Raw genomic sequence first — 25,183 nt, 5'->3', positions numbered from 1 at the left:
AATGCATCTGTTGCTGGTTTGTCCTGCTTTACTGCAACAAAGAATAGAATACTTTGCAATGTTTGTCCATGACACATCGAATGTAAATAGATACAACTTGTGGTTTGAAATGCTTCATGGTAACTCGACGGTTTTAAAAATACGAATTAATGAATTTTTGAGAATTATCTGTGAATTAACATGAATTTGATAAAGACTGTTTAAGTGTTTAAATACTCAGGAAGTTTTTAAGAAATAATGAGTTGAAGTCTCAGATTATTAATAATGTCTCAGTTACTTGGTACAATTACTATGTATATTGAGAAGTACTAGGCTCTAAGAGTTTTAATATGAATGATCTGTTCTTAGCTGTTTAACATGAATTGCTGGTCCGGAATTGTATTAGTCAAATGTGTTTTAAAAAGTGTAGTGTATTGTATTTTTCTGTACCTTTTTGTAAAATTTTCTACTATTCGAATGTATTATGAAAAGAACTCATTTTGTAAAGGTTTGTATAAACCAAAAACAATAAAGATAATAAAAAAAAATTGTTTCTGATTTGTAATTTTCGAATTCCAATGTGTTTATGATTTCATACATATGCTGTAATATGTATATTATCTTTGTAACAGGTGAGGTTGAAACACGTGCCCGCTCTTTTTTTCAGATTAAATATCAGTTTTTTCACATTCCATTGTGGTTCTCTAGCACAGTGTGGTTGTGTACCTGTTGTATTCATGATTGTAAAGCGCTCCGTTGCTTCTCGAAGCTTGGTCCGCGCTCAATAAATACCCAAATAATAATAATAGTAATAATAATAATACCATTAGTTTCTAGCAACTTTCAAACAGGAGATTTCCTTCTTGAGCAATTTGCTAATCCCTTAAAGAGCTAGGAGACTGATGCTGTCTTGTCTATCCATTCGTTTACATGTGTTCTCTACAGGATATTAATATCCTGTGCTTCAATCAGTCCTGGGCCCGCTTTCCTCTGTAACAATGCCAGACCTTGCTTCTCCATGGCATCCATTAGTTCACTTGAAGGTGGCTTCTCCATGATGATAATGATGTTTCTTTATCATAGATTAAAACACTTGTGGTTCTCTACCCAAGGCAATTCAATGATCTATGTCAAGAAGCTCCACTGTGGGGTCTTTGCTTTACTCGTTTTTCTCTATTCACTTCTCCCCCTCTTCCACTAGGGTTCCCTTAGCGGCACTTGTTTTTTCCATACTGTCTGTTGAATTAGCAATTTGAGAAGATGACATTTCTGATTAACTTTTACTTCTGTCAAGAGCTTAATGCTTAGACGTAGTCTGTGCCTGTTTCTCACTTTTCTAGTCTAATGCATCAGATATGGGCTGTAATGCCTTGTCTCTCCCCAATACATTTCCCCCTGAGCCATTTCAAAAAGGCCTGTGTTCATTTACTTTCTCATTAATATTTCCCTTTGTTTTCTGCCATTAATCACTACAATGTTGTTTACCTTTTGTTGTCCAACCCGGCTGATGGCCCCTGTCTGGGCTGTGAGCCGACTAGAAATACTGGATTAATAGAAAGTGTCAGAGTTGGGGAGCCTGTGTTCCTCTCTTCCTGCTCATCTAGTATAAGTAGACTCACTGTCCTCTAATTCCTTCAGCAAGACTCAGCAGAATTTGACACTAGATGGGCCATGGATGCAAGGAGTGTGCAGGGATAAACATCACTGCTTTGCGTAGATTCTGCTGATTGGTTATTTATAACGTGCTTAATACCCAGAGGTTTCTAAGCGCGGACCCTGGGATAAACCTGTGTTGCTCTGTGTCGTCTTGCTTCCAAGACGAGCACGTTGCCCCTGAGCTATCCTCCCGAGATGACATATGACATCATTCTGAATATGCATTAAGAAAATCATAATAATCACTGTAGGGTTTTTCTGTCTATGTTTAAAAATATATTATTTTGAGACATTAATCTTGGGTGATGATGAGCTCATTGATGGATTGACTGTTGCACAGAAAAAGTGGTTCTTTAGTGGTTCTTTGATGGCTAAGAATTTAATATTGTGAATCTGAAAATCAAGGAGTTATCCTGAGAGATTGTGTGGATTGATGAAATGTCCAAACTGGCCAGAATGGAGAGAGTCATCTATAAACCTCAGAAGAAAGGTAAATTGTTCGAGGATATCAGGGGCAGATTTTTGGATCTGTACCAGTTCTGTGTTTCTGCATGTGGGGTTTGGGTGGGGGAAGCAGAGTGTTTCTTTCTGTCTCTTATTATGTAATTACTAGTTGTTCCCGGTGTAACATTCTAGCATATCTTAAAGGTCAATACCGGTCGGTAATTCATAGGGTCACTTCTGCCACCCTTCTTAAATATTGAAATTACCACTGATCAGTGTAGGTGCCTGTGACTTCTTAATGGTCATTGAAAAGGCTAAAATTTTAGTAAACTGTCTTCTTTTGAATTTGAAAGGCATATTTGTATCAGATGGAATGAGAGATATATTTGTAACAGATGGAATGAGAGGTATGTACGGTATAAGAACAGTATCTCAATTACACAGGCCTCTATGATGTATCTTTGAAGACACGTAAATATAAAACCTGTTCCATTGCAGAGTCTATGTGATGACATAATTACGGCACCTACTTTCAGTTTTAGTTTGTGAGGAGGCATTCGTCCTACAGCATTTCTCTCTTTAGAGACTGAAACGTTGAGCTGGTAATTGCCTGTTCATTGATACTGGAACCACTGTGCCCTGTGTGAAGAGAAGTGGGGGAGGAAAGAAGTAACCTCTGAAGGTTTGCGATAGTCGAAGGTGAAAGTGACCACATAGAACCATGCTCATTCTGTTTTTCTGTTTCTTAAAATATCTGTTAGTGGAAGGGCACACAGAGGTGCAACTTGCCATTTGGACAGCAGAGGGCAACCTAACACTGATAAATTGCATAAGCTGAGTACAGACACATACCTTAGCTTTTTTGTATATACAGATTGTAAATATGTGAAAATAAAAATATATGTCATAATGTATCTGTAAGTATGCCATATAGAGTTCAGGCTCATTTAGTTCAATGGTTCGAATTAGGGTTAAGAGCTAAAGAACCTTATCTTTCTTTTGTACAAATCATGTTTCAGTTTCACATTCACTTTTGTATATGTCGCTTCTCTGTGTAGCTTTCCATAGTTTATCCCTGCATTAGCCACTTGTTACTAAAAGGTATGTGTGTGTTCATGGTTCTTGCGCTTGTTAGACAAAAGATGTATTTAAATAAAATGTAAGTATTTCCTCATTAGAATAAAGGATAGCATGGTTATAGATGTCACGTGAGTGCTTTCAATTCAATGCAGAATGCCTGGTCACTTGGCATTGGATTTGCCCCATCCCTTGCAGTGCGACCTTCCATCTGCCTGGCTGTTCCTGCTCTTGTGCCATGTCATATCAAATTTAGTGACTATTCAATGGACGTCCATTTTACACTTAATTAACCTTTGCAGTATGCCTAAGCCAGCTACACAGATAATTGACTGTGATTCCTTCACTTAAGTGACAATGGGGCTTTCTTGCACTTCTGTGTATATCTAGAGGCAAACATAATGTCTGCAGTTAGACTTCTTATCAAAAACAGTCTTAAAAGAAAAAAAAACAATAAGGGTCCTGTGCAGCCTCCTCCCATGTCACAAGCATAGGGACTGGTGAGGCGGCATGCATATTGAAAGAAGCAACTCCATGTGAGTGGAGTGCAGCAGCTTTTCAATACATTAGAGGTTTTTTTTTAATTTTCAGGATGGGGGCTCGTGCCCCCTGCCCTGGGCATGCAGCCGTGCCTGCCTAAGGGGGCACACCCCACAGTTTGACGACCTCTGCCCTAGACCCACCTGACTCCTGATCCTGTCCACCACATCGTCCTGTTTCCTTTTGTGGGCATTTTTCATGTTTGGTTCTAATGTTCCATCTAATGTTCTAATGGTCTCGGGAGGACAACTCACGGGCAAGGCGCTCCCCTTAGAAGCAAGATGACGCAGAGTAACGCAGATTCGATCCCCGGGTCCATGCTTAGAAACCTTTGCGCACGTTATAAATAACCAATTATAAATGATAAATTATGAGCTGGCCACATATAGCCTGCATAAGTTCTTTCAGACTTTTCCTGCCAACCTTCTCTCTATACACACTAGAGCAATAATTGTGCCTCATTGCATAGTATCAGAGAACCACCTGTCACACGAAACCAACAAGGAAGCCAATAGTTCACAATGTTAATTATTTTGCTCATGCATTGCCATTGTGTATCTTGCACATGCGATAGATAACCATCACACAAGTAAGACAACACGTTCATGTTCTCCGGTATTCCCTTTATGAATGCGCACCATTGCACAAGGCGTTCTAAAAGGTGGGAGCTACTCATTTTATGCACGTGGACCATGTGGTTCTTTGTGAATATCAAGTGGCAAAAAAAGTAAGCTATGCTCCCTTTATGGCTCATGTTGGATCTGCAGGTGAATCTGTCAGAGTGACAGTGTATGCATCCATCCACTGTCTCTGGAGGATAGCTCAGGGGCAACATGCTCGCCTTGGAAGCAAGACTACACGGAGCAACACAGGTTTGATCCCAGGGTCCGTGCATAGAAACATCTGGGTATTAAGCGCATTATAAATAACCTATCATATCATCATATCATGACTGCATCTGCAGTCCACTCATCCAGGTTATTACCATTTCACACCTGGGAAGTTAACAAATGGCACGCGGAACTTAAGTACTTTTGTGCCATTTACTGCATCAGCTTAGGCACGAAATGCACTTTGATCATTGCCATGCGAGCATACGCACGCACAGCGGTGATCCGTAATGTAGCCAGCGTGTGCAAACATAGCAGCCATCATTGGAAGGAACCCATGCATTCAGCCTGTTCCATACAAAAGCAGGTAAAAGTTAACCCATGTGGATTCTAGGTTCTCTGCCCTCAGTAGAATCAAATGCGGGCGGAGACGTGCTCTGTGCCAGTGAATAGCATGGGCCGTGTGGAAAAGTACTGCGTGTATGTCCTTACCCGCTCCCATTTCGTACCTTTTCCAGCTGTTAACGCCAGACCAAAAAGGCCAGAAGGTGCAAAAACATGAAAAGAGCCTGACGCCTCATGTTTAACCTCCACTGGGTCATGCTCCCACATATCAAAAATGAAGTTAGGAGTAACCTGCATCTGTTGCAACATTTTATGCAATTGGTTATTACCGGCCATATATTTTTAGTGCTATATACTTAAAGACACCACTGATCAGCATTTTGTTTTATCTGTGTGTCTTGAAGAATCATCCCCCAATCCTCTTCCAAAAACATTACTCTTTTTATCCATTTTACATATCGTATGTTGACAATTATTTGTAGGTATACAGTGAAAATGTAGCCAACAGAAATGAAGTCAGTGAAAAAGTCGCCAAGATGAATATACCTCTGCAGTGAAAATGTTGCCAAGCAAAAAATGCAGCTGAAAAATAGTCAACAATAGTTATCCTAGTGTTGCTAGGATAATAGTCAGGATTAAGGAGTGTTTAGTGGGCTTGTGATTGCCTAGTTTAGGCTTAGGATAGGGGTTGGCATAAGTATAGGGGTTAGATTAAAGAAGATGGGTTTTGATTACTCAGTAGGGTAGATTAAGTATCAGGTAAGTGTTAGGGTGGGGGTTATTGTAAGGCTAGGGATAATAGAGTAATTGTTTGAGTAAGTGTTGAAGAAAGGGATAGGGAGGTTGGAGAGGGCTGTTGAGGTTGGCATAAGATAACGGTTAGGATAAACCTAGGCTTGGTAAAGAAAGCATAAGGCTAAGTGGTAAAGTTGCAGGTATGGTAAGGCTAGTATTAGAGCAAGGGTTTGATTTGAGGCAAAGCTGGCGATGGAGACAGGTTAACTGTTCGTTTTATGTTAATTTTCTATTTATTTTGTATTGAGTGCAAATACAATGCTTTAGCACGCTGAAGGGTTAGTGTTCTGTAAGAGTTCAGGGTGGAACAAGAGTTGTAATTGGAGCTAGTGGATTTAGTGTGATTGTGGAGGTTTAATTTGAGGTTTGGCTCATATTTAGGGTTCCATCCATGTACTTTTGTGTATTTAAAAATAGCTTTTTTGGTGACCTTATTACTGGCAACATTTTCACACTTGGGTTTGCTTGCATTGAATATTGTTGAAAACGACTTTCTGACTCTCTGCCATTTTCACATGACTGCATTTTCCTGAGGATATTTCCACACAGAACCCATTTGGAAGGAATCCAAGGTAAATGATTTCTTGTAGCGGGACTGGTGCGAGCGGATCGTGGGACCTAGAGGACGTACCATGCAATATGTGAAGTGGTTGATTTAAACTGAGCCCCAGATTTTAACCGAATCTTTAAAAGGCAGTATTGACTGGAATGCACATAAAATGTAAATTCCAATAGCATAAGATCTGTGGTGAGCATTTATAGTCAGTGAACACAATGCAGTTAGGAAACCAAGCAAAAGACTTCCTCCTGAAATGACCCCCCCCCATAATTCCAAGCAGAGAACGCCTTACGTTGGGCGGATAGAACCGGCCTGGTGCAGCTCCAATGGCGAGGCAGGTTGTAGTAGTAGCCCTTTCGCTGGAATTCAAGCGCATCTCGCTTTTCTTGCGCACTCTTGGCTCGCTGAGAGTTCTTTAACTTTAGAATCTCCTGCCTGAGAAAAAAAAACATTTTTTGTTGACCTAGGAATGGAATGGCCTAATGAACAATATTTGCTCATAAATTTCTCTTACAATTAATCCTTAATTAATTCGTTTTGCCTAATTGTCATTTTTGAAGGGTCCCACAGTCTTACTAGAAAGGGTTTACAGCATTTCTTATACTGAGTCAATGCAAAAGTGTCTCTGTCCACACAGTGACACCGCTCCTGTAGAACAGAAGTTTATATTTATATCATGTCCACACATATCTCTCTTTCTTTCTTTCTTTCTTTCTTTCTTTCTTTCTTTCTTTCTTTCTTTCTTTCTTTCTTTCTTTCTTTCTTTCTTTCTTTCTTTCTTTCTTTCTTTCTTTCTTATTAAACACATGATTTTCTAGGTTGCAAAATGAGGTTACACATCTAGGTTTATAGGTGTTTTCTTCAACTATCAGATTTGGACAAATATCTCAAGTTGTGCCAAGATCCAGTCATCAAATAGAAGAATGGTTGAATATTTAATACCCAACACAGGGCAATTAAAGCATTCTGGTATACACCCTGTGCTCACAAATGCCATGTTCTTTTTTTCATTAATTCTACATAGCAAGATAAACGTAGGCAGGCTACCACCTAAAATATGTGCACAACTTGAATTTGTCTGTATTTTTCGGGTAACTTTTTCATGCAACAACAAAAAAATTGGAACCAAAACGATCTGCTTTTTTGTAGATTGTGGGTTGGAAGTGTTGTCTATGGGACTTTTACATTAGGCATATCTATTCTCTCTAAGAACTCAATTAAAGCAATTGTTTGAACCTGGTTTTGGGTTGGATTGCTAAATTACCTTTGAGTTGGTTTCCTTCAATGCATGTTAATTTAATCGCCTGTACACATGAAAGCTTATCACATATTGTGTTAAGAATCCTTGAATTCACATAGACAATTAGCGAGCGTCAGCTGCCTCGACAAATGAACATTTTCTTTAGTTACATTGCTAAAGAAGGTATTTGGCCAACACATGTTTAACACTTTCTGTTCCCTACTTTAGTGATCTTCATCAGGACTGAAACCTTATCTTATCTTATCTCTGAAAAGGCTGAAACCACATGTTTTTTCATGCTGCTTAGCTAAGGATTTGAAGCATACACTATAACTTAACATGAAAAAGAAATTACAACCATAATCAACGCTACCAAATAGAAGAAAATCCTGCTTGTAAATCAAGTTTACAGAGAATCGGGACAGCTTGCCCTAGACCAAACACAACAGAATGTGAAAATGCACTAAATACTCAAGGCAATGTAAATTGAGATAACATCATGTTTTAACACTGAAGAAGCTCACTAAAGTGGGGAACAGAAGGTGTACCACCCACTGCACTGTGAGATGTACCAACCCACTCATCCAAGCCCTGCAACATCACTGCGCGTTGCTGGCAGCAGAAACATCATAATGGCTACTGGAAAGCATGCTTCTCACTAGAAATCACCAGAAATTGCGCAGTGAAAACCTGAAAAATAGGCCACCATCCACTTTTGCCTATCTTAGTGAGCACAGGAGATCACTGCCAAAAACCACCATTGGGCTACCCACAAAGTAGCCTGAAACCACTTGGAAATAGCAATGCTGATTGAAAAAGAAACACAGAGCTGTTTGAAAATCCGTTTTCTTGATTGTCAAAAATTGCTAAAATCATGGCTCACAAATCACCTAAAAGATCCAACCTCTTTGTTGGGTGTTCCCCATCATTTACTGCAAGAATCCCCCTCAATACAATGTCAGCAAGAATTACATGTTCTCAGAACAAAATCCTTTTTTAAAGATACTTGATGGAAAGACAGCTGTCAAAATGGGTGTAGCACCATTACTCGCCTCTGTCAGGTGCTGGCGATTTATAATTCGAACAGGAGAACTGGTGTTTCAGAAGTTAAATATGCCAAAGAAGAGAATTCCATCAAAATGCCATACAAGAGTGTCACACAGTGATTTCATGTCGAAAAAGACTTGATTTAAAGATATGTTGTTTATGTTAAGTTTATAAAGGTGATTTTTTTCACAAGGAAATATGTTACAATTGATCAGAAAGTAACCTGATGCAGTTAAAACTCCAAAAGGCTTGCTTCCCCTGAGTACCCTTCACACCTTGTTATTCCCGCCAGAGGGAGGATGTCTCATTGGCATGCTAATCAAGAGGGGAGGAGATTTTCTCTGCAGCCCGGAGAAAGGAACAATAGATTCCTTGGACTGAATAGTGAATGCTAATATGAGTGTAACTGGCAACAACTGCTGGCAGGAAAACAAGACATGTGACCCTCTGAGTCAGCCCAGCTTTGGGGGCGGACCAGACTGAAATGTGGATTTAACAATGGAGTAAATGTAGGTTTTATAAAAATGCTTATAACAAAGGGTACTGAACTGAAACAAATGTGAAACTTTGAGATTGTGAAAATGAAAAATTCACTCATAGTTTAAGATGAAGCTGGACTCCATGCAATGTTCTGAGACTAAACCCCAGAATTTATTCATATTGTAGATACTGTGTTTATGCTAGAAACATTAAAAATTACAGTAATATGCCCAGAGAGGATATTTATGCATGTATCACATTTGGTGCAGAATGAATATGGAGAAACCATCCAAAAGCGCAGAAATTTTGTCATTTCTGAAACATGGGACTTGAACAGAAATGTACCGTAAGCAATCTGTCATGTAATTATGTATTCTCAACAACTTGTGTATCTGGGAAATAGGTTTTTTGGGGAAAATAGATTTTCTGTGTAAAAGCAAAAGGGAGAGATTTCTTTTGGACCATAAACACAGCATCACTCTGACTCATTCTGACACGCTGATCCTTTCACAAATCAGAGGATAGAAAATCCTCTAACCTATCAGATCCTGACAGGGTTGGGCATTGTAGAATCAACCTCCCCACCCACTTTGGAAATACATAAATAGGGACTGTGAGGACAGATAACACGCACATTTTTCCACCACTCAACTGATTTCTTGGTGCAGTACCCTGCAGGAAAACTCCAGACTCCAGACAGAGATCCAGACAACTCCAGAACCAAACTCTAGAACCCTGAAGCAGAGGCCTAACCCAAAAACAGAACTCTTTGCAGCAGGCCTCAGAATCCTTTGCAACCTGATACTAACCCCTAAACTTCCAAGGGGCATCTCAAAACCATTCAACAGCCTGGTTGAGTTGTTTTGCTTCTAGCTATGAACCCTGTGCTAGAACCAAGATCCAGACCCAGAAAGCAGCGCTGTATCCAGAACCCGTCAGATCCAGTCCAAGAGGCCACCCAGACCGCAGTGCAGTGCTGAGAGCAGAACTCAGAGTGCCTGAGACCTGTCCGGTGGCGAGTGAAGCCAAACCCTTGACCAGATCTTTGACGAGGCCCATTCCAGTCCAAAGCATAGGAGTGAGTATTTAGTCTAGAACTGTCCATAGTCATCTCTTAGTTTAAAGTAATACTATTCCATCCATTCCATTTATCCAGAACTGCATTATAGAATCCTGTGTCCATCCTGAAATCTTCTCATTATATTATTTGTGATAATTGTAGCAATAATCATCTTCGCGCTGGTATTTTCTGAAGAGGGACAAGTGTTTTGATGGACAGAGATCAGAGCGGAGGCGCCCTGTTCTGGTGGCTGTCCGTTGAGTGTCTTGCTTCTTAATAGCTCCTTAGTCTAAGCCTATCCTTGTTGCTAAATATTTAAAGCGCGATCTGTCATTTTTTAAATCTTGGCTTTATTTCAGAAAAATCTACCTTCACAAAAACCTCTGTAACCTTTGAACCGCACGTCCTAGAACCGAAATTCCAATTCATTATAGTTTTTCCATAATCGCGTTTCACGAACATGGAAAAGTTGCAGCGAATTGCAATTTACCTCCATTTCACCACTTGTCAAAATCGCTGTTTCTTGTTTTCAACTGCTGAAATTCGTTTTCAATCTGATAATCATTCATGAATCATTGCTAGTGTTGACCTGTACCAATCCAAAGTCATTCTCACTAGTGCTGAATCTCCTTTAGTGAATTAAAATCATTTTAGCATGTTTTCCATTCATTACAATCACATTTAAAAGTATTTTTGAACTATTTTAAAATCATACCTGTTTTCTCTAAGCTTGCTGGGGGAACTGGGATTGAACTGCATTATTGGTTGTATTCTTGAAACCTGTGTGCCCTCATTTCCATCTCTTCATATTGCATAGTGGGAGGAGTGAGTAATAACAAGGGAAAAAGTGATCATATTATCTTTTGATTGAAGTCATATCAAGTTTACTTCTGTGTTGCATTCTTTCCTATTATTGCATTTCCTTGAATCATATAAAGTATTCTCTGCTGCAGTATCCTTCCATTCCTACTCCTAACTGATTAAAGAGATTGTTGATATTGTAATATTACCCATTGCTGATTACAGTTCATATTCATAAGTGTGCTATTCAGATATTATTTTATTCATAAAAGTGTGATATATATATATTGTTCAATTATTCAAATAAACCTTTTAATTTGCAAAAGAAACCTACTTCTTGGCTCAGTGAGGTCGGGGAGATTCAAAGAGAGGGGCGTTATATAAGGGTTCATCATCCAGATTTAAAGAACTTTGACATAAAAATATATAAATAAAGGCTTTCATTGGGCATCCCAGACTAGGCATTGACTTAGTTGGAGTGCTGGATTGAAGTCACTTACAGCACTAAGCACATGTCGGCCAAATGCCATCTTTAGCAATCTAACTAAGGAGCATTTAAATTCTTCCTTGGCAAGGGAACTGACCCCCACTAAATTTGCATGTGGTTTTAAGGATTATGACCACAATATGAGTTAAGCTTTGATATGTACAGGCAATTAAATTCACCTTTTATTTAAATATGCTCAAGGGAGGATTGTGAACCAGTTCATTGGTTTAGAATAATGGCACTGTTTGGTTAAGTGTTTAACTTCTTTCTTCCTGCTGCTTTAAGAATAGTATGTGCACAGGTCTTTTTTGACTTTTTCAGAAATCATACCTTGCGTGCAACAAACCCCTGCATATACCTGTAAAAAGTTACACCCTCATACCTCGTTAAATGTCCTTACTGCACTCAAGAAATTAAGTCAGTCTTCGGTGTCTATAATACCAGGTAGGTACAGCCTTCATACCAGGTCTTTCAAGCTTAATTGCACCAGGAAATGATTTCAACTTTATGCAGTGTCAAGAATGTTATGTGAAGCTGCAACCTCAGGCTGTGTTTGAAGCCTTTTTTGATGTCCTTGGCTTTATTCTGTGACTAACTATTAACTCTCAAGACTTTCTTAATCGACCTGCAAGTGTCTCTACACTAACACCCACCACCCACCTCATTCTACTCAACCCTTTAAACATAGCAAGTTCTCTTGCAGGCCTTACACCATTATCTTCTTGTTGACCACATTATACTCTGGCCAATATGCCACAATAGGTCATGTCTACTCACATCCACGCTACGATGATGCCTCCTGCCCCCTACCTGCATCAAAGAACCCAACCACCCCAAATAATAATAATAATAATAATTTAGCATTTATATAGCGCTATGAACCCTCAGGTATCTGAGCGCTGCTTATTATTACCCAAGTGTGTGGTGTTCATTTATCGACCTCGGAAGGATGAAAGGCTGAGTTTGGCCCTGCCGGGATTCAAACCTGCAGGCTCTGCACAGATGTCAAAGGGAGCGCTCTACTCGCTGTGCCACTTGACCGGCGACTCATTTCTTAATGCATACACACTTCACTTATTGTCTTGTGCCCCATCATAACTGGCTGATTAATATTCAGTCACTATAGTTGGTTAAGCTGTTAATAAGAAGACACATCCGTTTTTAGGATATGTTACTGTATTTGTGTTTTTATAAATATAATTTAAAAAATCATTGAATAAAGATTTTATTAAATCATAATGTTAAAGTTGTAGTAATATAACCTTTGCTATCATTCCTGAGAAATAGAGAATTGATTCATGCATAAAAACAGATCCAGATAAGTAGCCAAAATAATAAGTGGTTCTATGTTTTCTGGTAGAACCCCTCTTTGTTGTATTTCTCTCCTCCTGTCCCCAAATCCTAGCATATTAGGGGCACCCTTCCCTTCTGTTATACAATACACTTCCCCAGCACAGATCATGAACTCTCGGATCTGCCTATCATCACCACTTCAGGCACAGAAATTACCACATTTCCTTCATTCATAGACAACATTTCCCCACAACAGAATACGGTTTATCTGATCATCCTTACATTCCTGCTGCAGGAAAATTAACCTTTGATTTCCACTCCCATTTTTCTATTAAGCACCACAACAAACAGATTCACTTACACGGAACTACTGAAAAATATCCTTGCTGACCCAGGTATACTGAAAGGTCATTGCTGTCAACAACATCCATCGAGTACAAATCGGCTAGTCTCTCATTAAGCAGAGATATAACACACCTAGCTGAACCTGAGCTTCACAAACACAGAATTCATCCACCTTAGGAACTCTACCAAGCAAATGCAGAACTGGCTCACAGAGAGAAAACGTAATGGCTTCTCGCCAAGCTCACATCATCCTCTTCGTAATAAACATCAATGTTTCCTTCAAGACACACACAGCGAGAAAGCTGACCTAGATAGCCTGGCTGCCCTTCGGAATATCAATCCGTGTATCTTGCCACAGACTTGCAAACCATTCTCCAAGCGTTAGTACTTTCCTTCTTGGACAAAGGAATCTCTCACCTCACTGGAGTCCGATCTCCTTTCTAGCCACAACTGAATTCTGTTCAGTACAACAGTGTCTCATCACAAAATTATTAAACCTTCAACCACATCATTACTACCACCACAGAGCCATTCTGATTACCCCAGTATCATCACTTTCAACACTGTTTGCAACACACCGAAGGCTCAGGGGTTTGGGTTGATTACTATGAATCTTTTTTGTCGTTGGAGAATTGGTAATTTTTTTTTGACAGGTACATTTTGTTGCACACATATGCAGGGGAAACTCCCCACAGCCTTCCCCCTTAATTCCTTTGTTTTTGGGTTTATAAAGTGCAACTAAGGCCAGCTGGCGTCCCGGCGTTGATCAATAGGCGAATATTCAGAGGGGTTGGGGGGGAGCCGTATTGTGGAAAAAAAGAGTTTTGTTAAAAAAAGATAGGTTTAAGTGCCTTGTGAAATGGCAGATACTCCTCAATGTGCTGAAGAGAGAGAGTGAGCCCATTCCACAGAGTGGGAGCAAGAACCGAGAAAGAACGACCTGCTCAATCGGGCTCACTGATACCCCATCACTTTTAAGAGTGCAAGGGAGGATGAGAGACTGCCCCTGGTGCGGCAGTAACGCTCCAGCTTATTTTTCAAATAAATTGCGCTAGTATCGTGGCGAGCCCAATGTGTGACACACAGAGTTTTAAACTCAACTCGGGCCTTCAACAGGCCTCACCGGCAACCAGTGAAGTTGTCGTAACAGACCCGAAAGAAAGATTCAGCTAAGGTGCATTTAAGGCTAGCCCATCCTCTGAATTGTTGAGTACTTGCAGCCGCTGCATCTGATTTTTCGGTTGCACCAGGTAGACCCTGTTACAGTAGTCCAGTGATCCCATGAACGCCGAAGTGACTACCTTAGTCCAGCCGTCGGCAGGGAGAAGTGGGAGAATATTTGTCAGTACTTTAAACTTCCCAAAACCAGTATTGCAGACTGCTGCAATCTGGGCTTTGCTGTGAGCCGGCGGGGCAAAGCCTATCCGCAAAGCTTTTGAAGGACGTGCTGGCAATAGGGCATGGGCCAAGAGAATCTGGCCAGAATTGTGAGCTCCAAGTACTAGTCACCGCATGGGGGCCAAACACGGGCACTTCAGTGTTTTCCCCATTGAGCTTCAACCAATTAGAAGACATCCAGCTGCCTATGGTGGAAAGACAGTCTCTCAATTTATGAGGAGGCTCAGTAGTGGGGGATTCGAGACGAAACACCAATTGTGTGTCATCAGTGTACGTGTAAAAATGAACACCAGACTCCAAAATAAGGTCTGCCTAAAGGACGTAAATAAAGATTAATCTATAGTGGGGTCAGAGCGATCATTGGGACACCCCACAAGGGAGAGAGGAAGAAAGGAACAACAGAACTTAGAAAAAAAGACTGTTTGTATGCGCACTGCAAGGAACAAAGCAAACCATGCCAGTGAAACCCAAGAGATCCCCACCGGCTCCAGATGAGGAGAATGCCTGATCTACTGTATCCATGGCCATGGAAAGGGAAGAAGAATAAACACTCTGACACCTCCATGGTGGTGAAGCAGAACTAGATCATCCAGAAGTGAGATCATGACAGACTCCATGCCCATCACAGGCCTGAAACCCGACTGATAGGGGTGCAAACAATTATTAGTTTCCAAAAAATGACAAAAGAATGGGGTGATCACAACCTCCATAAGCTTCATCAGTACCGGCAGCAAGGATATAGGCCGGTAGATATCCACTACGGTGGGGTCAAGATGAGGCTTTTTTAAAAAGAGGAGTAACAAGCGTGTGCTTCAGGGGGTTGTAAACAGCCCTGAGGAAAAAGTGTGTTTACATTAGTGATATCCCTCTACCCACCACCCACATATATACGCATCAAAAGGCGCAAAAAATTGCGACCAATTCTCAAATGACCAAATTGGGTGCACAGTAATTAACCAATCCCAGGCTCAGGCAAACAAAGTTCTATCCTACCTGGCTGTACAACTCAACATATCTTGGTTCCTCTGTAGCAACATTAGTTACAACATCACCAATGTAGAGTCTAATTGAATCAAGAAGGAATGAAACAGAAAAGGTGCATTCTTCTGCTATGCACTCAGATTCTGGAAACATGTACTGATGCATGTCAGATTCGCCCCATCCCTCCTGCACTTCAAGAAGTATCTGAAGACCCTGATCTTTAAGGAACAGCATATTGCCTGTTGTCCCCTGATACCATCTCTAACCCCTACTCACCCCCTTCCATGAGCCAGTCCTCTTACCTCTGTATTCTCACCTTTTCGGTGAAGCACTCTATTGCTTGCAGGCTAGGTTTGTGTTATGGGAATGCCCTACATGTATACACCTTTAGACGACACACAATAACATAACATTACAGAACTGACCAGATGCCTAGATTCGACCCCTCAAAACAGACTGGGGACAATTCATGAACACATGCAAAGTGTGGCACGTGCAGGTTTCTCTATAGAGAATAGACAACAGAATCCACTTATGTTACATGCATGTTTGCCTGGGACACATATTACACATGAAAATTGGGCTAATTAATCAAAAAGGAAAAGAGGTATAAGTGCTTAGTAGATCAAAAAGTCGAAAATTGTGAAAATAATGATACGATATTTTTACCTAATGTTGTTGTCAAGCTTTGGGAAACGTGGACTGCTAGCAGGGAAACATATTAAGAAACATAAAAGTTCCCCTTGCAGCAGAGTAGACCATGGGAAGTTGCCAAAGGAGCATTGCCCAGATATCTGTCCTCCAGGCAAATCAATTTTATAAATGCAAAGTGGCTAGGTCTGTAGACACAGCGCCACAAAAATGCACAGGCAATTCTTTTTCGTTTTGGATATCAGGTGGTGCTTATGCCAAAAAGTATTTTAGTACGATATAGCTACTGGGAGGTGACATGTGAAGAGGGACACACAGCTTGTTAGAGTTGTCTGGTTATTTACCCACCCACTGTCTGTCCATGGCAATGTCAATCCCTATATTTATCCTCACTAACTTCTTGCTCATCCATGGCCAAAAGCATCCTCCTAGGATCTGTATGAGCTAGCTTTATCAAGCAGTATCATCAGCCATTGGCCTTCTAATGTTATTTCTAAGCAGTCTGCTTGGGGTAATCGCTTTACTGGAGACGTAAATTCTCTACTGGTGTAATACAAATGTCTTAACAAACCGGTCCTTCAGCTACTTGATTTGTCTATGTTCCTTGCACTGAAAACCTATTAAAAACAAGGGCAACAGCTTTTGATTGCTTATAGGTAATAAATAGGTACTTGACAGGTACTGCTATCACATGCCCAAGTATACGCAACAATTACCACCTGTTGCCATTTAATGGCCCTGCAGTACCATTGTGGCAATGCCTGGCAAACGCCGATCTCATGCCTACACAAAATCAAAACAGTTGGGAGCCACACATTTCTTTTCTTTTTCATGGCCACAAATACATCTGTCGAAATGCTTCATTAATTAGCCCCATCTTGTCCCTGAAGCTTAGGCCTTCAAGGGGGCAAGATTGTTCTTTCAACTGCATTCTCGGTATCCCCATGAAGGTGCAACTGCTGTAATGCAGGTGTATGGTAGTGTGTGCACTATTTAATAATCTTAAATAATAAATTAAATACCTTGCAAATTATGGCAGTGTCCGGGCATGTTTATGATATGATATGATATGGCATTTGTAACGCGCCTATACACAAGTGTTTCAAGGCGCGACAAGGCAAGGAAGGGGAAACAGAGGGAGGACAGAGACAGCGATCTTACTAGGCCAAGTGACATTGATATTGCACAAGTGCATGGGAGGGGGCAGGGGAAAAGTTCCAGGGGAAAGGGATGGGACAGTCATGTACATGCAGGTGTCCAAAAGTGAAGGTAGGGAGACTGTGGGGTTACAGATACAGACCCAAGTGAAAGGGTTGCCAGGAGGCAGTACGGGTGTGCAAATGGGCGGGTAGGGACCTGGGCCCGAAATCAGAGGATAGCCAGGTGACCAATGCAGTCAGGAAATCAGCGCAGGGGAGAGGAGGAGCGAAGGCAGAAGCAAACAGGAAGGTCTTGAGGTGCTCCCGGAACCGGAGATGGTTCTCCTTGAGTTTCAGAGAGGCAGGGAGGCTGTTCCAGAGAGAGGCCCCAGCCGAAGAAAGAGATCTACCCCCAACTCATTGCTTAGGGAAGTTAGGGAAGTATCCAGCACATGCAGTGAGTACATCTGAACATAGTGCCAATACCTGCCATCTCAGCAAACATGTCACTATATTAAAAGCCCAAACAATTTTTTTTGTGAGCGATTGTTTCTTAAGTGGCCTGAAGGGAGGTTTTGATTCGCTTGCAACTGTCTCAAATGGCCTCTTTCACATTTTTAGAACTCAGATGCAATTTGCGACAGCAGTACGTTTTGTGCACCATGTCATCAGGGGGAGTGAAGCCCCCAACTGTAAAATATGAAAGCCTTTGGGGTGTTTCATTTCCGAGCACAGTAAGAGACTGTGTTCTGATTGGTCGGACTGGGATTTGGGAAGGAGAACGTTCTGTTACTTTTAAGGTACAAATACACATGTGCTAACCTATGGCTGTAAGTGAAAGGGGCTCTCTAACGTTAAAACAACGTGCTGAGTTCTAATTTATTCAGCACAAATGTTCTCAGTCTGTTGTTTTACACGCGAGACCGGCCCTCCCCAGACTCGTTAAGTCTATTTATACAATTAGAATCATTTATAGAATGATTGGTGCCTCTGAGCTATGTATTTGTTTACCGAAGAATAAAGTTGAATGCTCATGTTTGTGTGGTGCCTCAAGACGTAAACTATGTATTTATTTTCAAATTCCTTCGAAGAGCACCCCCACTGTCTTTGATTTTAATTTGCACTGATAAACATAGTGTGCATGTGGTCATACACTGCAGCCTTACACTCAGTCTGGACCAAGGCCCAACTAATGCAGCCTTCCCCATTGACCAATTGGACTCTCTCTGCGTTTGTGCTTGGGTTTCACCTCCCTCCTCAAGGACACTGCTTCAATGTTTGTTTCTGTGTACTAAATTGCAGGTCTAGTTTTGGGGGCAGCTTCCTGAGTGCCAAAGGAAACCCAACGTTTTCATTACAGTAGGTGGGGCACCATGTACATCCTGCACGCAGGCCACATTCTAATTTTAACTACCCTGCCATCATTCTGAGACTGGTTCTGCAACTGGGCCAAAGCAACTGTAAACCTGTTTCTTTTTAGTAAAAGCACAATTATTGCGACCACGTTGTTTGCTGAAACAACAAGAGTCACTGTTGTGGAGAAATGGGAGATGAAGACAAAACGAAAGACTGAAAAGAAAATGATGAACTGGTGGTTCTCTGTGGGGGTACAAAAAGGTGAGAATGAGGGGTGCAAGCGGGCAAACTAGTTTGGGCAATACTCAAACCACTATCATTTTGGCTGGTTAGGTCCCCATAAAACTTTGAATCTTTTCAGGTGATTCAACTGTAAAAGTTAAAGTCATCCAGGGGTAAAACATGAGGGTCCTGTGAGGGGCTCTCTGTATTCTTAAATTACTCGGTGTATGCTTCTCTAAACTTGGAGCAGCATGTATTGTCGCAGCTTGGTTGGCTGAGGGTATCTGTGCACTGATTTGCTACCTGGAGATAGTTCCTTCCTGTATTAAAATGCCCAGGTGGCATTTCAAATATTCTTCCAGTCATCAAATAGCAAAAGTTGGCAATTGTTTAACAGCCAATGTCATATTTGTCTTTTGGGAACAATAACAGTAAACTGGACAGTGGCCCTCATTACGACCCTGGCGGAAAGGGGTTTACGCCGGCGTAAAGCATGGCGTACCTTTCCGCCTGACTACGAGTTCCCGTAGCGCCATGGTGATTTTTACGCCTGCTTTTTGCAGGCGGAAAAATCCATGGCGCTACGGGACTTGTTGTTAATTACGCCACCGTAATTTACGGTGGCGTAATTAACGCCTTCCCCACTCCCATTATACCCTATGGGGCAAAAATGGGAATGGGGAAGGGTAAATGGGGATTGTGGACTTACCGCCCCGCCAAGGTCGGAATGGGGCGGTAAGTCTGCCAACCACCATGGCGGAGTTGGCAGCTTAGCGCCATGGACCATGGTGCAAATTGCACCATGGTTCTCCGCCAGGGTCGTAATGAGGGCCAGTGTCTCTATATTATGGCATCTTCGTTGTAATGTGCGCTACGGCTTGGGCTGCCTCTTTTCATTTCTTACCTTTCTTAGAGTAACTTTTAATGTTGGGTTTTGATGGCTGTTTTGGCGGAGACGTTAACCACCTGTAGAGTGCTTAACAGTGCTCAGTTTGCATTATTTTCTCCTTTCACGTGTGACTCATTGAAGGTTGGGCGGGAACGTCTAGAAGAGGAGAGGTGAGGAAGGGGAGGGGATCCTGAGCACTGAAATTTAAAAATCTCTAAAAATGTAAACAAAATGCCCATTACAGTTGTATGGTTCATAAACTATTCGAAAAGTGGGTAAAATATGGCGTTGGTCATTACTGAGCAAATTATTGCGCGTACTTTCCTCAGAATACCAGTGCACTGAATTGCCTATGACACAAATATAAAATAAATAATGAATGCATGTCTGGCCACAATCCTACTGATTATGGATTACAGAGAGTTCGGATTCCATGGAGGAATAAAATTTATATTTAAAACCTAGGGCTAAAAAAAACATTTTTTTGGCCCTAAAAAGATCTATAGATTTATTCTTGCTTATGTAGGGGTAGAACTATGAAAGCGTGTGTGATTTCTCACCCTGATTATTTTTTAAGTTTATAAGTATATACCCTCCTGGGTAAATCAGGGTTTAGCCAGGTGCTCTTTTTGTTATCTATTATGGATTACAAAGGCAATTAAAATGAAAAAAAAGTATGATTAACATCGACATTGGTTGGCAAGGAGGTTGAAATCATGCCTATTAACAAGGAATGGACGTCGTTAGCATGCATTTGTAATCCTCTTGGCTCCGTAAGATTAACTGCATACTGCATTTCCTATGACACCAGTCTGCTTATTTTATTTCTACAGTTCGGTAACAAATATAGTTAAAATATTGAAGGCCGTGGGCAATAGCGAGCTTGCATCCAAGATGTCTGACTACATTTCAGTTTGAGGGGGTGGAAGGGCGATCCTAACAATTTTGCTTACCTGCATTTGGCAGAAAGGCTCACCTGGAAGATCCCATAGATCCAATTCTCAATGTGATTTTCTGTGCGTGGCATGCAATTACACAGAACACATCAGAGGCTCAATCGTTTCTCTGCAGTGTTTGGGAGCCTGGTAGAGACTCGTGTCTGCCTTGACTTCACTCTTTTGTGCTCTGTCCATGAGGGATTTGATCACAGCCGTAGGGTTTGGCCTGGGTACCGTGGTGCCCTATTAGGCAACTCATCCTACATCCGGACTACTCTGGATTGACTTCCCCTGCCTGCATGAACATCGGGAAGCAGAGCAGGGAATGCTGGAGGCCTGGACATCCCCTTCTGTGAGTTTGGTGGGCCAGACTAGTGTAGGATAGTTAACATCAGGTGGGGCAACTAAGCCCTCCCCTTAAAATGGCCAATATGAACGTCACTAAATGTAGGACGTCCCATTGGCTACACAAACTTTAGGACCCCAAACTACGTTGTCCCTTACAATTGGTTGACTACTGACCCCTGTCAGTAATTTTCCACCTACGCGAGCAGCTCACAGACCGAACAACCAGGTGCGGGTGAGCTTGTATTGATACCAGCTTCCCACCAATTAAAAATGTGATTCATAATTACCTCGATGGTCCAGTGTCAATTAATACTTTGAAGTTGGCCTTGAGTCTGTACTGTTCTCTGAGAATTTTTAAGGAGTATGGGTATTATCCAGCTTCCGTGCATAGGTGTAATCTTCTTGCCCATCCAACTTCCCTCTATCACATGACTGGACACCATGAATTGAGCCTTTTCATGTATTTGATTTTATTCTTCAATAGTCCTCTGACGTCTTTTGTTTTGGCTTGACCTTCTTGAACAGGAGCTTCTGTTCTTTCACGTTAATTGTATCCAATGTCAGCAAAATTCCAATTTGATAAGACCTTGGCTTTCTTGGCTCAGTCAACTCCTTAGCTGAGCTTTTATTCTGTTTGATTCAATTGCTTTTTGTTAACTGCGACACTGAATAAGGCCTTCCTCGTTGTTCAGTACTGCTTTATACGTAGTGGAAACATTCATTCTTTGCCTAATCCATATGTATCTATGAGGTATATAGGTATATGTTGGCGCTTGCCGCGGGCTAATCTATTTAAGCATGTGGCTAGCTTCATGATTGCTTGGCTGCTTGTGTTTTATTGCATGTACATGTTTAAACTAACTAAGTTTCTTCATCAGGTTTGTGGCATAAGTTTCTTCATCTTGATCCCAAGATGTCACTTATCCTTAGTACTTATTTGTTCTTTATAAATCATCTCCCTCTTTGGTCTGGTTATCTTTCTATATGGGTGTCGATTCAGCTTTGTATGATGTCACCATTCATCCTGGTCATTCAGTTTCTTTGTTTCATCAGGAATCTCGTTCAAATGGCCATCATATTGTCTTGGATGCAAGTATGGTTTCCTCAATGGGTACTTTACCTCCCATATTCTCTTAGGTATAGGTACTCTTATGGGTTCCGCACAAAGCCCATGCTTTTTTCTTTTCTGGTTTAACCGTTCAGTATACGTCACATACTTTGATTCATACGTCTCAGGTAATGTAGGCGGGGCAGGTGGAGTGGGCGTTCTTGACTACTCCTCTACACTTCCCCCTCTGGGCAATTTATCGACCACTCTCACATCATCTTATATACCCAAACATCCTGGTCTAAACAAATACCACTTAGGGACCGATATTTTTATAACTCCCTTCAGGCATCCAGCTGACTTCACATGCTCATCCTTGTTCCATGTCATAAGCATGCACTGTCCACTTGGATTGCAATAGATCCATCTTCCCACATATTTATTATGGTCCTTTCGATACAGGAACTTTATTCTCTTAGGTGCATGGATACTGGTTTTTACAAAGTCTCTGATTTCTTCCATCCTGGTTCAACATCAATCAAGGTTTTTTTTTTACTATGGCTTTCTTTGCTGTCTTCTTGCATTGTGAGATTATTATCTTGATCACACAGAATCCAAGCATTACTAATAATAATAAAGCTCCTAAAAACTTGAACATATCTGCCATCCATTGTGGAACCCATGAGAAGAGTGTTAAAAACCAGCTGTCATCAGCAATGTCTTCGACCTCTTCTATCATCTGGCCATGGAGCTTCGTCAACATGTCTATGGTCTCTATCAGTGTTCCATTCTCGTCATCATGAGAAGTTATAAATGTGCAACATGATTCTCCAATTTTGGCACAAACACCTCCATCCATCGCTGTGATCATGCCCTGGACGTATCTGTTCTGGAGGGTCATCAATCTTACAGCTCTCAGCTCTTCTCTGATTGCATTGAATCCCTTTATGGTAGTATTAATCATCTGTAGCTGTTCCCATCCGGTGATCTGAAGCCACTTGGTATTTGCTCCAACCTGGATCCTTGGCATAAAGATCAACGTGAACACTGAAGAAGTCTGGCTGAACAGTCTATGTTCATATGGTATAGCATCAAAGGCTTCTATTGATTTAGCTGAAAAGTAGGTCTCTCTCTTCATTCCCAGATCTCTTTTTTCTTAGATGAGCATCTGCTTTCGGGAAACTATCAATGTTCAGGTCTCCTTTAGGAATCACTGATGCAGAAACATGGACATTCACCAATGTGCAAATTCCTCCCCAATATTTTGGCAGTCTGATACAGGCATTGGATCCACACACCCATCTGCAGATTACTACTCCTTCTTCCCATCCATCTGGTGAGAGTACTGTTCCCCAAATATGCATCTGGCCTCTGTTTTTCCATCTACCGATGTCTTCTGTAGAGTGTCCTGGAACTTTTAGTTTTTTATTTAGATACACATTTTTGCAAGCAAACTGCGCATAGACACTAAATGAAACCAGTTGGTATAGTGATTTTTAATTGACACTGAGGTAGCCTGACACGTGTTTCGGCACTTGCCCTTCCACTGAGGCTGTAGTCAGATGTAGTTCAAATGTGAACCTAATTGAAGGTAAGTGATTTAAGATGGTTTTCTCATGGGCTCCACTGTCATTTGCAGTTGCAACAAGAAAATAAAGAAGCGTTTCCGCGTGTCTGCAGCGTTTCTGCTGAGAAATGGATCTGGAGCTCAGGCTACCTCAGTGTCAATTAAAAATCCCTATACCAACTGGTTTTATTTAGTGTCTATGCGCAGTGTGCTCACAAAAATTTGTATCTAATTCTACCTACCTGGCGACAGATTTGGCAAATCTCGCCCCCTGCATTCACCTGCAGCTTTCTTCACTACACCCAAGCTTAATAGGTCCTTGCGCTGAACCTGGCTAGTCGCCCTTTGCCAATTCATTTTTAGTTTTTTATTTAGTTCTCTTCTTACTCCAGTTCCTTTTACTCCTGGTTTCTCGTATTTGATTACAATATTCTTTGTCTTGGCATTGTTTCCTGTCTTTGGGCCTGATCACGACTTTGGCGGTAATGCAGGCGGTATTACCGCCGGCAGTATTAGCCCTACCGCCAAACTCTCCGGCGCTAATAGCGCCGGATCACGAGTTTGGCAGTAATGTAATTCCCCATTCCCCATTGAGCCCATTCGGGAATGCCCCATTCCCCATTGGGCTCAATTCGCGCTCTTACCGCCGGCGCAAATTTTCTGCGGATTTCCCCCCAGCCAAGAGCTGGGGCGAAATCCGCCCAAGTCCTGATTTGGCAGACCCTTAAATCCGGCGGTAATAGCGCGACCGCCGGATTTAAGTGTTACCGCCAAAGTCGTGATGAGGCCTTTTATGTCTTGAACATAGTCATCTTCATTTGGATCTGTTACTTCAGTTGCCCATTTGAGAGAGGCTATTCGACCCACAAATTGGCCTCTTGTACTATAGAAAGCTAGGGTCACTATGCAGTGTGCAGTTAGGACATCTATTTCTATAGCTATGAAGATTTTCGACTTCCCCATGCTGTATGATAGGAGTGCACATATGAAGCATTCTTCATCTGACAGCCTTCTTCCAACTTCTTTCATGTGTTGGTACCATATGTTATTTGCCAAGTGTGCTGTGCTATCCACATAATCAATTAGTTCATAATTCTCTTCTTGGGAACTTCTTTTAGTTCTCAAGCTCTTCATGTAGTTACCTATAACTACATCTTTGAATGCATCAAGATAACTTCTTCTGACTGGTCGATTAGCAGGATCATCCGTCCGGGTTCCCTGCATAGAAGAAAGTTCAGCAAGTCTTTCGTTATCCAACTGTCTTTTTCTGGAATTAGCTAAAAACGGCCATAGAGATTCTGCTATAATCTTTGCACGTGATCTTTCTGTGGTACTTGTGCTTGGGCCTTTTGTTTGCTGGACTAGGTGTATCTCCATGCATTATCTGTGTAGGCCCAGCCTTTGTCAACCCCTTACTTTGCCTATCCGCCGACCCTGTCTCCGGCGTTTAAAAGGAGTGTTTGAAGCAAGTGCTGTGTGTGATTTATTACTGATACCATCCATTTCAAGCTCAGGAATCTTCCAATGTTTTTCTTGGGTCAGGAATGACTATGTAGGGTCTAGGCTGTCTTGTAGTTGCCACGCTCACCTTTTCCTTCTTCTCAGAAACATATACAGGAGTCTTAGCATCATGTGCTCCTATGTAAAAAGCAGTTCTCACTTTGAAAG

General features: G+C 41.5%; 1 protein-coding gene across 1 annotated transcript in view; it reads right to left on the bottom strand.

Moving 5' to 3' along the window:
• Positions 1 to 25,183, bottom strand: part of LOC138567726 (uncharacterized) — a 561,708-nt gene that overhangs the window by 180,638 nt on the left and 355,887 nt on the right. The window contains exon 3 of the mRNA XM_069646203.1: positions 6,518 to 6,660. Within this exon, the coding sequence (XP_069502304.1) occupies positions 6,518 to 6,660 (143 nt within the window). The remainder of the gene's footprint in view (positions 1 to 6,517; positions 6,661 to 25,183) is intronic.

This window comes from Ambystoma mexicanum, chromosome 2p, assembly GCF_040938575.1.
Source record: "Ambystoma mexicanum isolate Mex_15411 chromosome 2p, UKY_AmexF1_1, whole genome shotgun sequence".
NCBI lineage: Eukaryota > Metazoa > Chordata > Amphibia > Caudata > Ambystomatidae > Ambystoma > Ambystoma mexicanum.
Note: the sequence above shows the minus strand (reverse complement) of the source record. Positions and strands in the feature narration are given on the sequence as shown.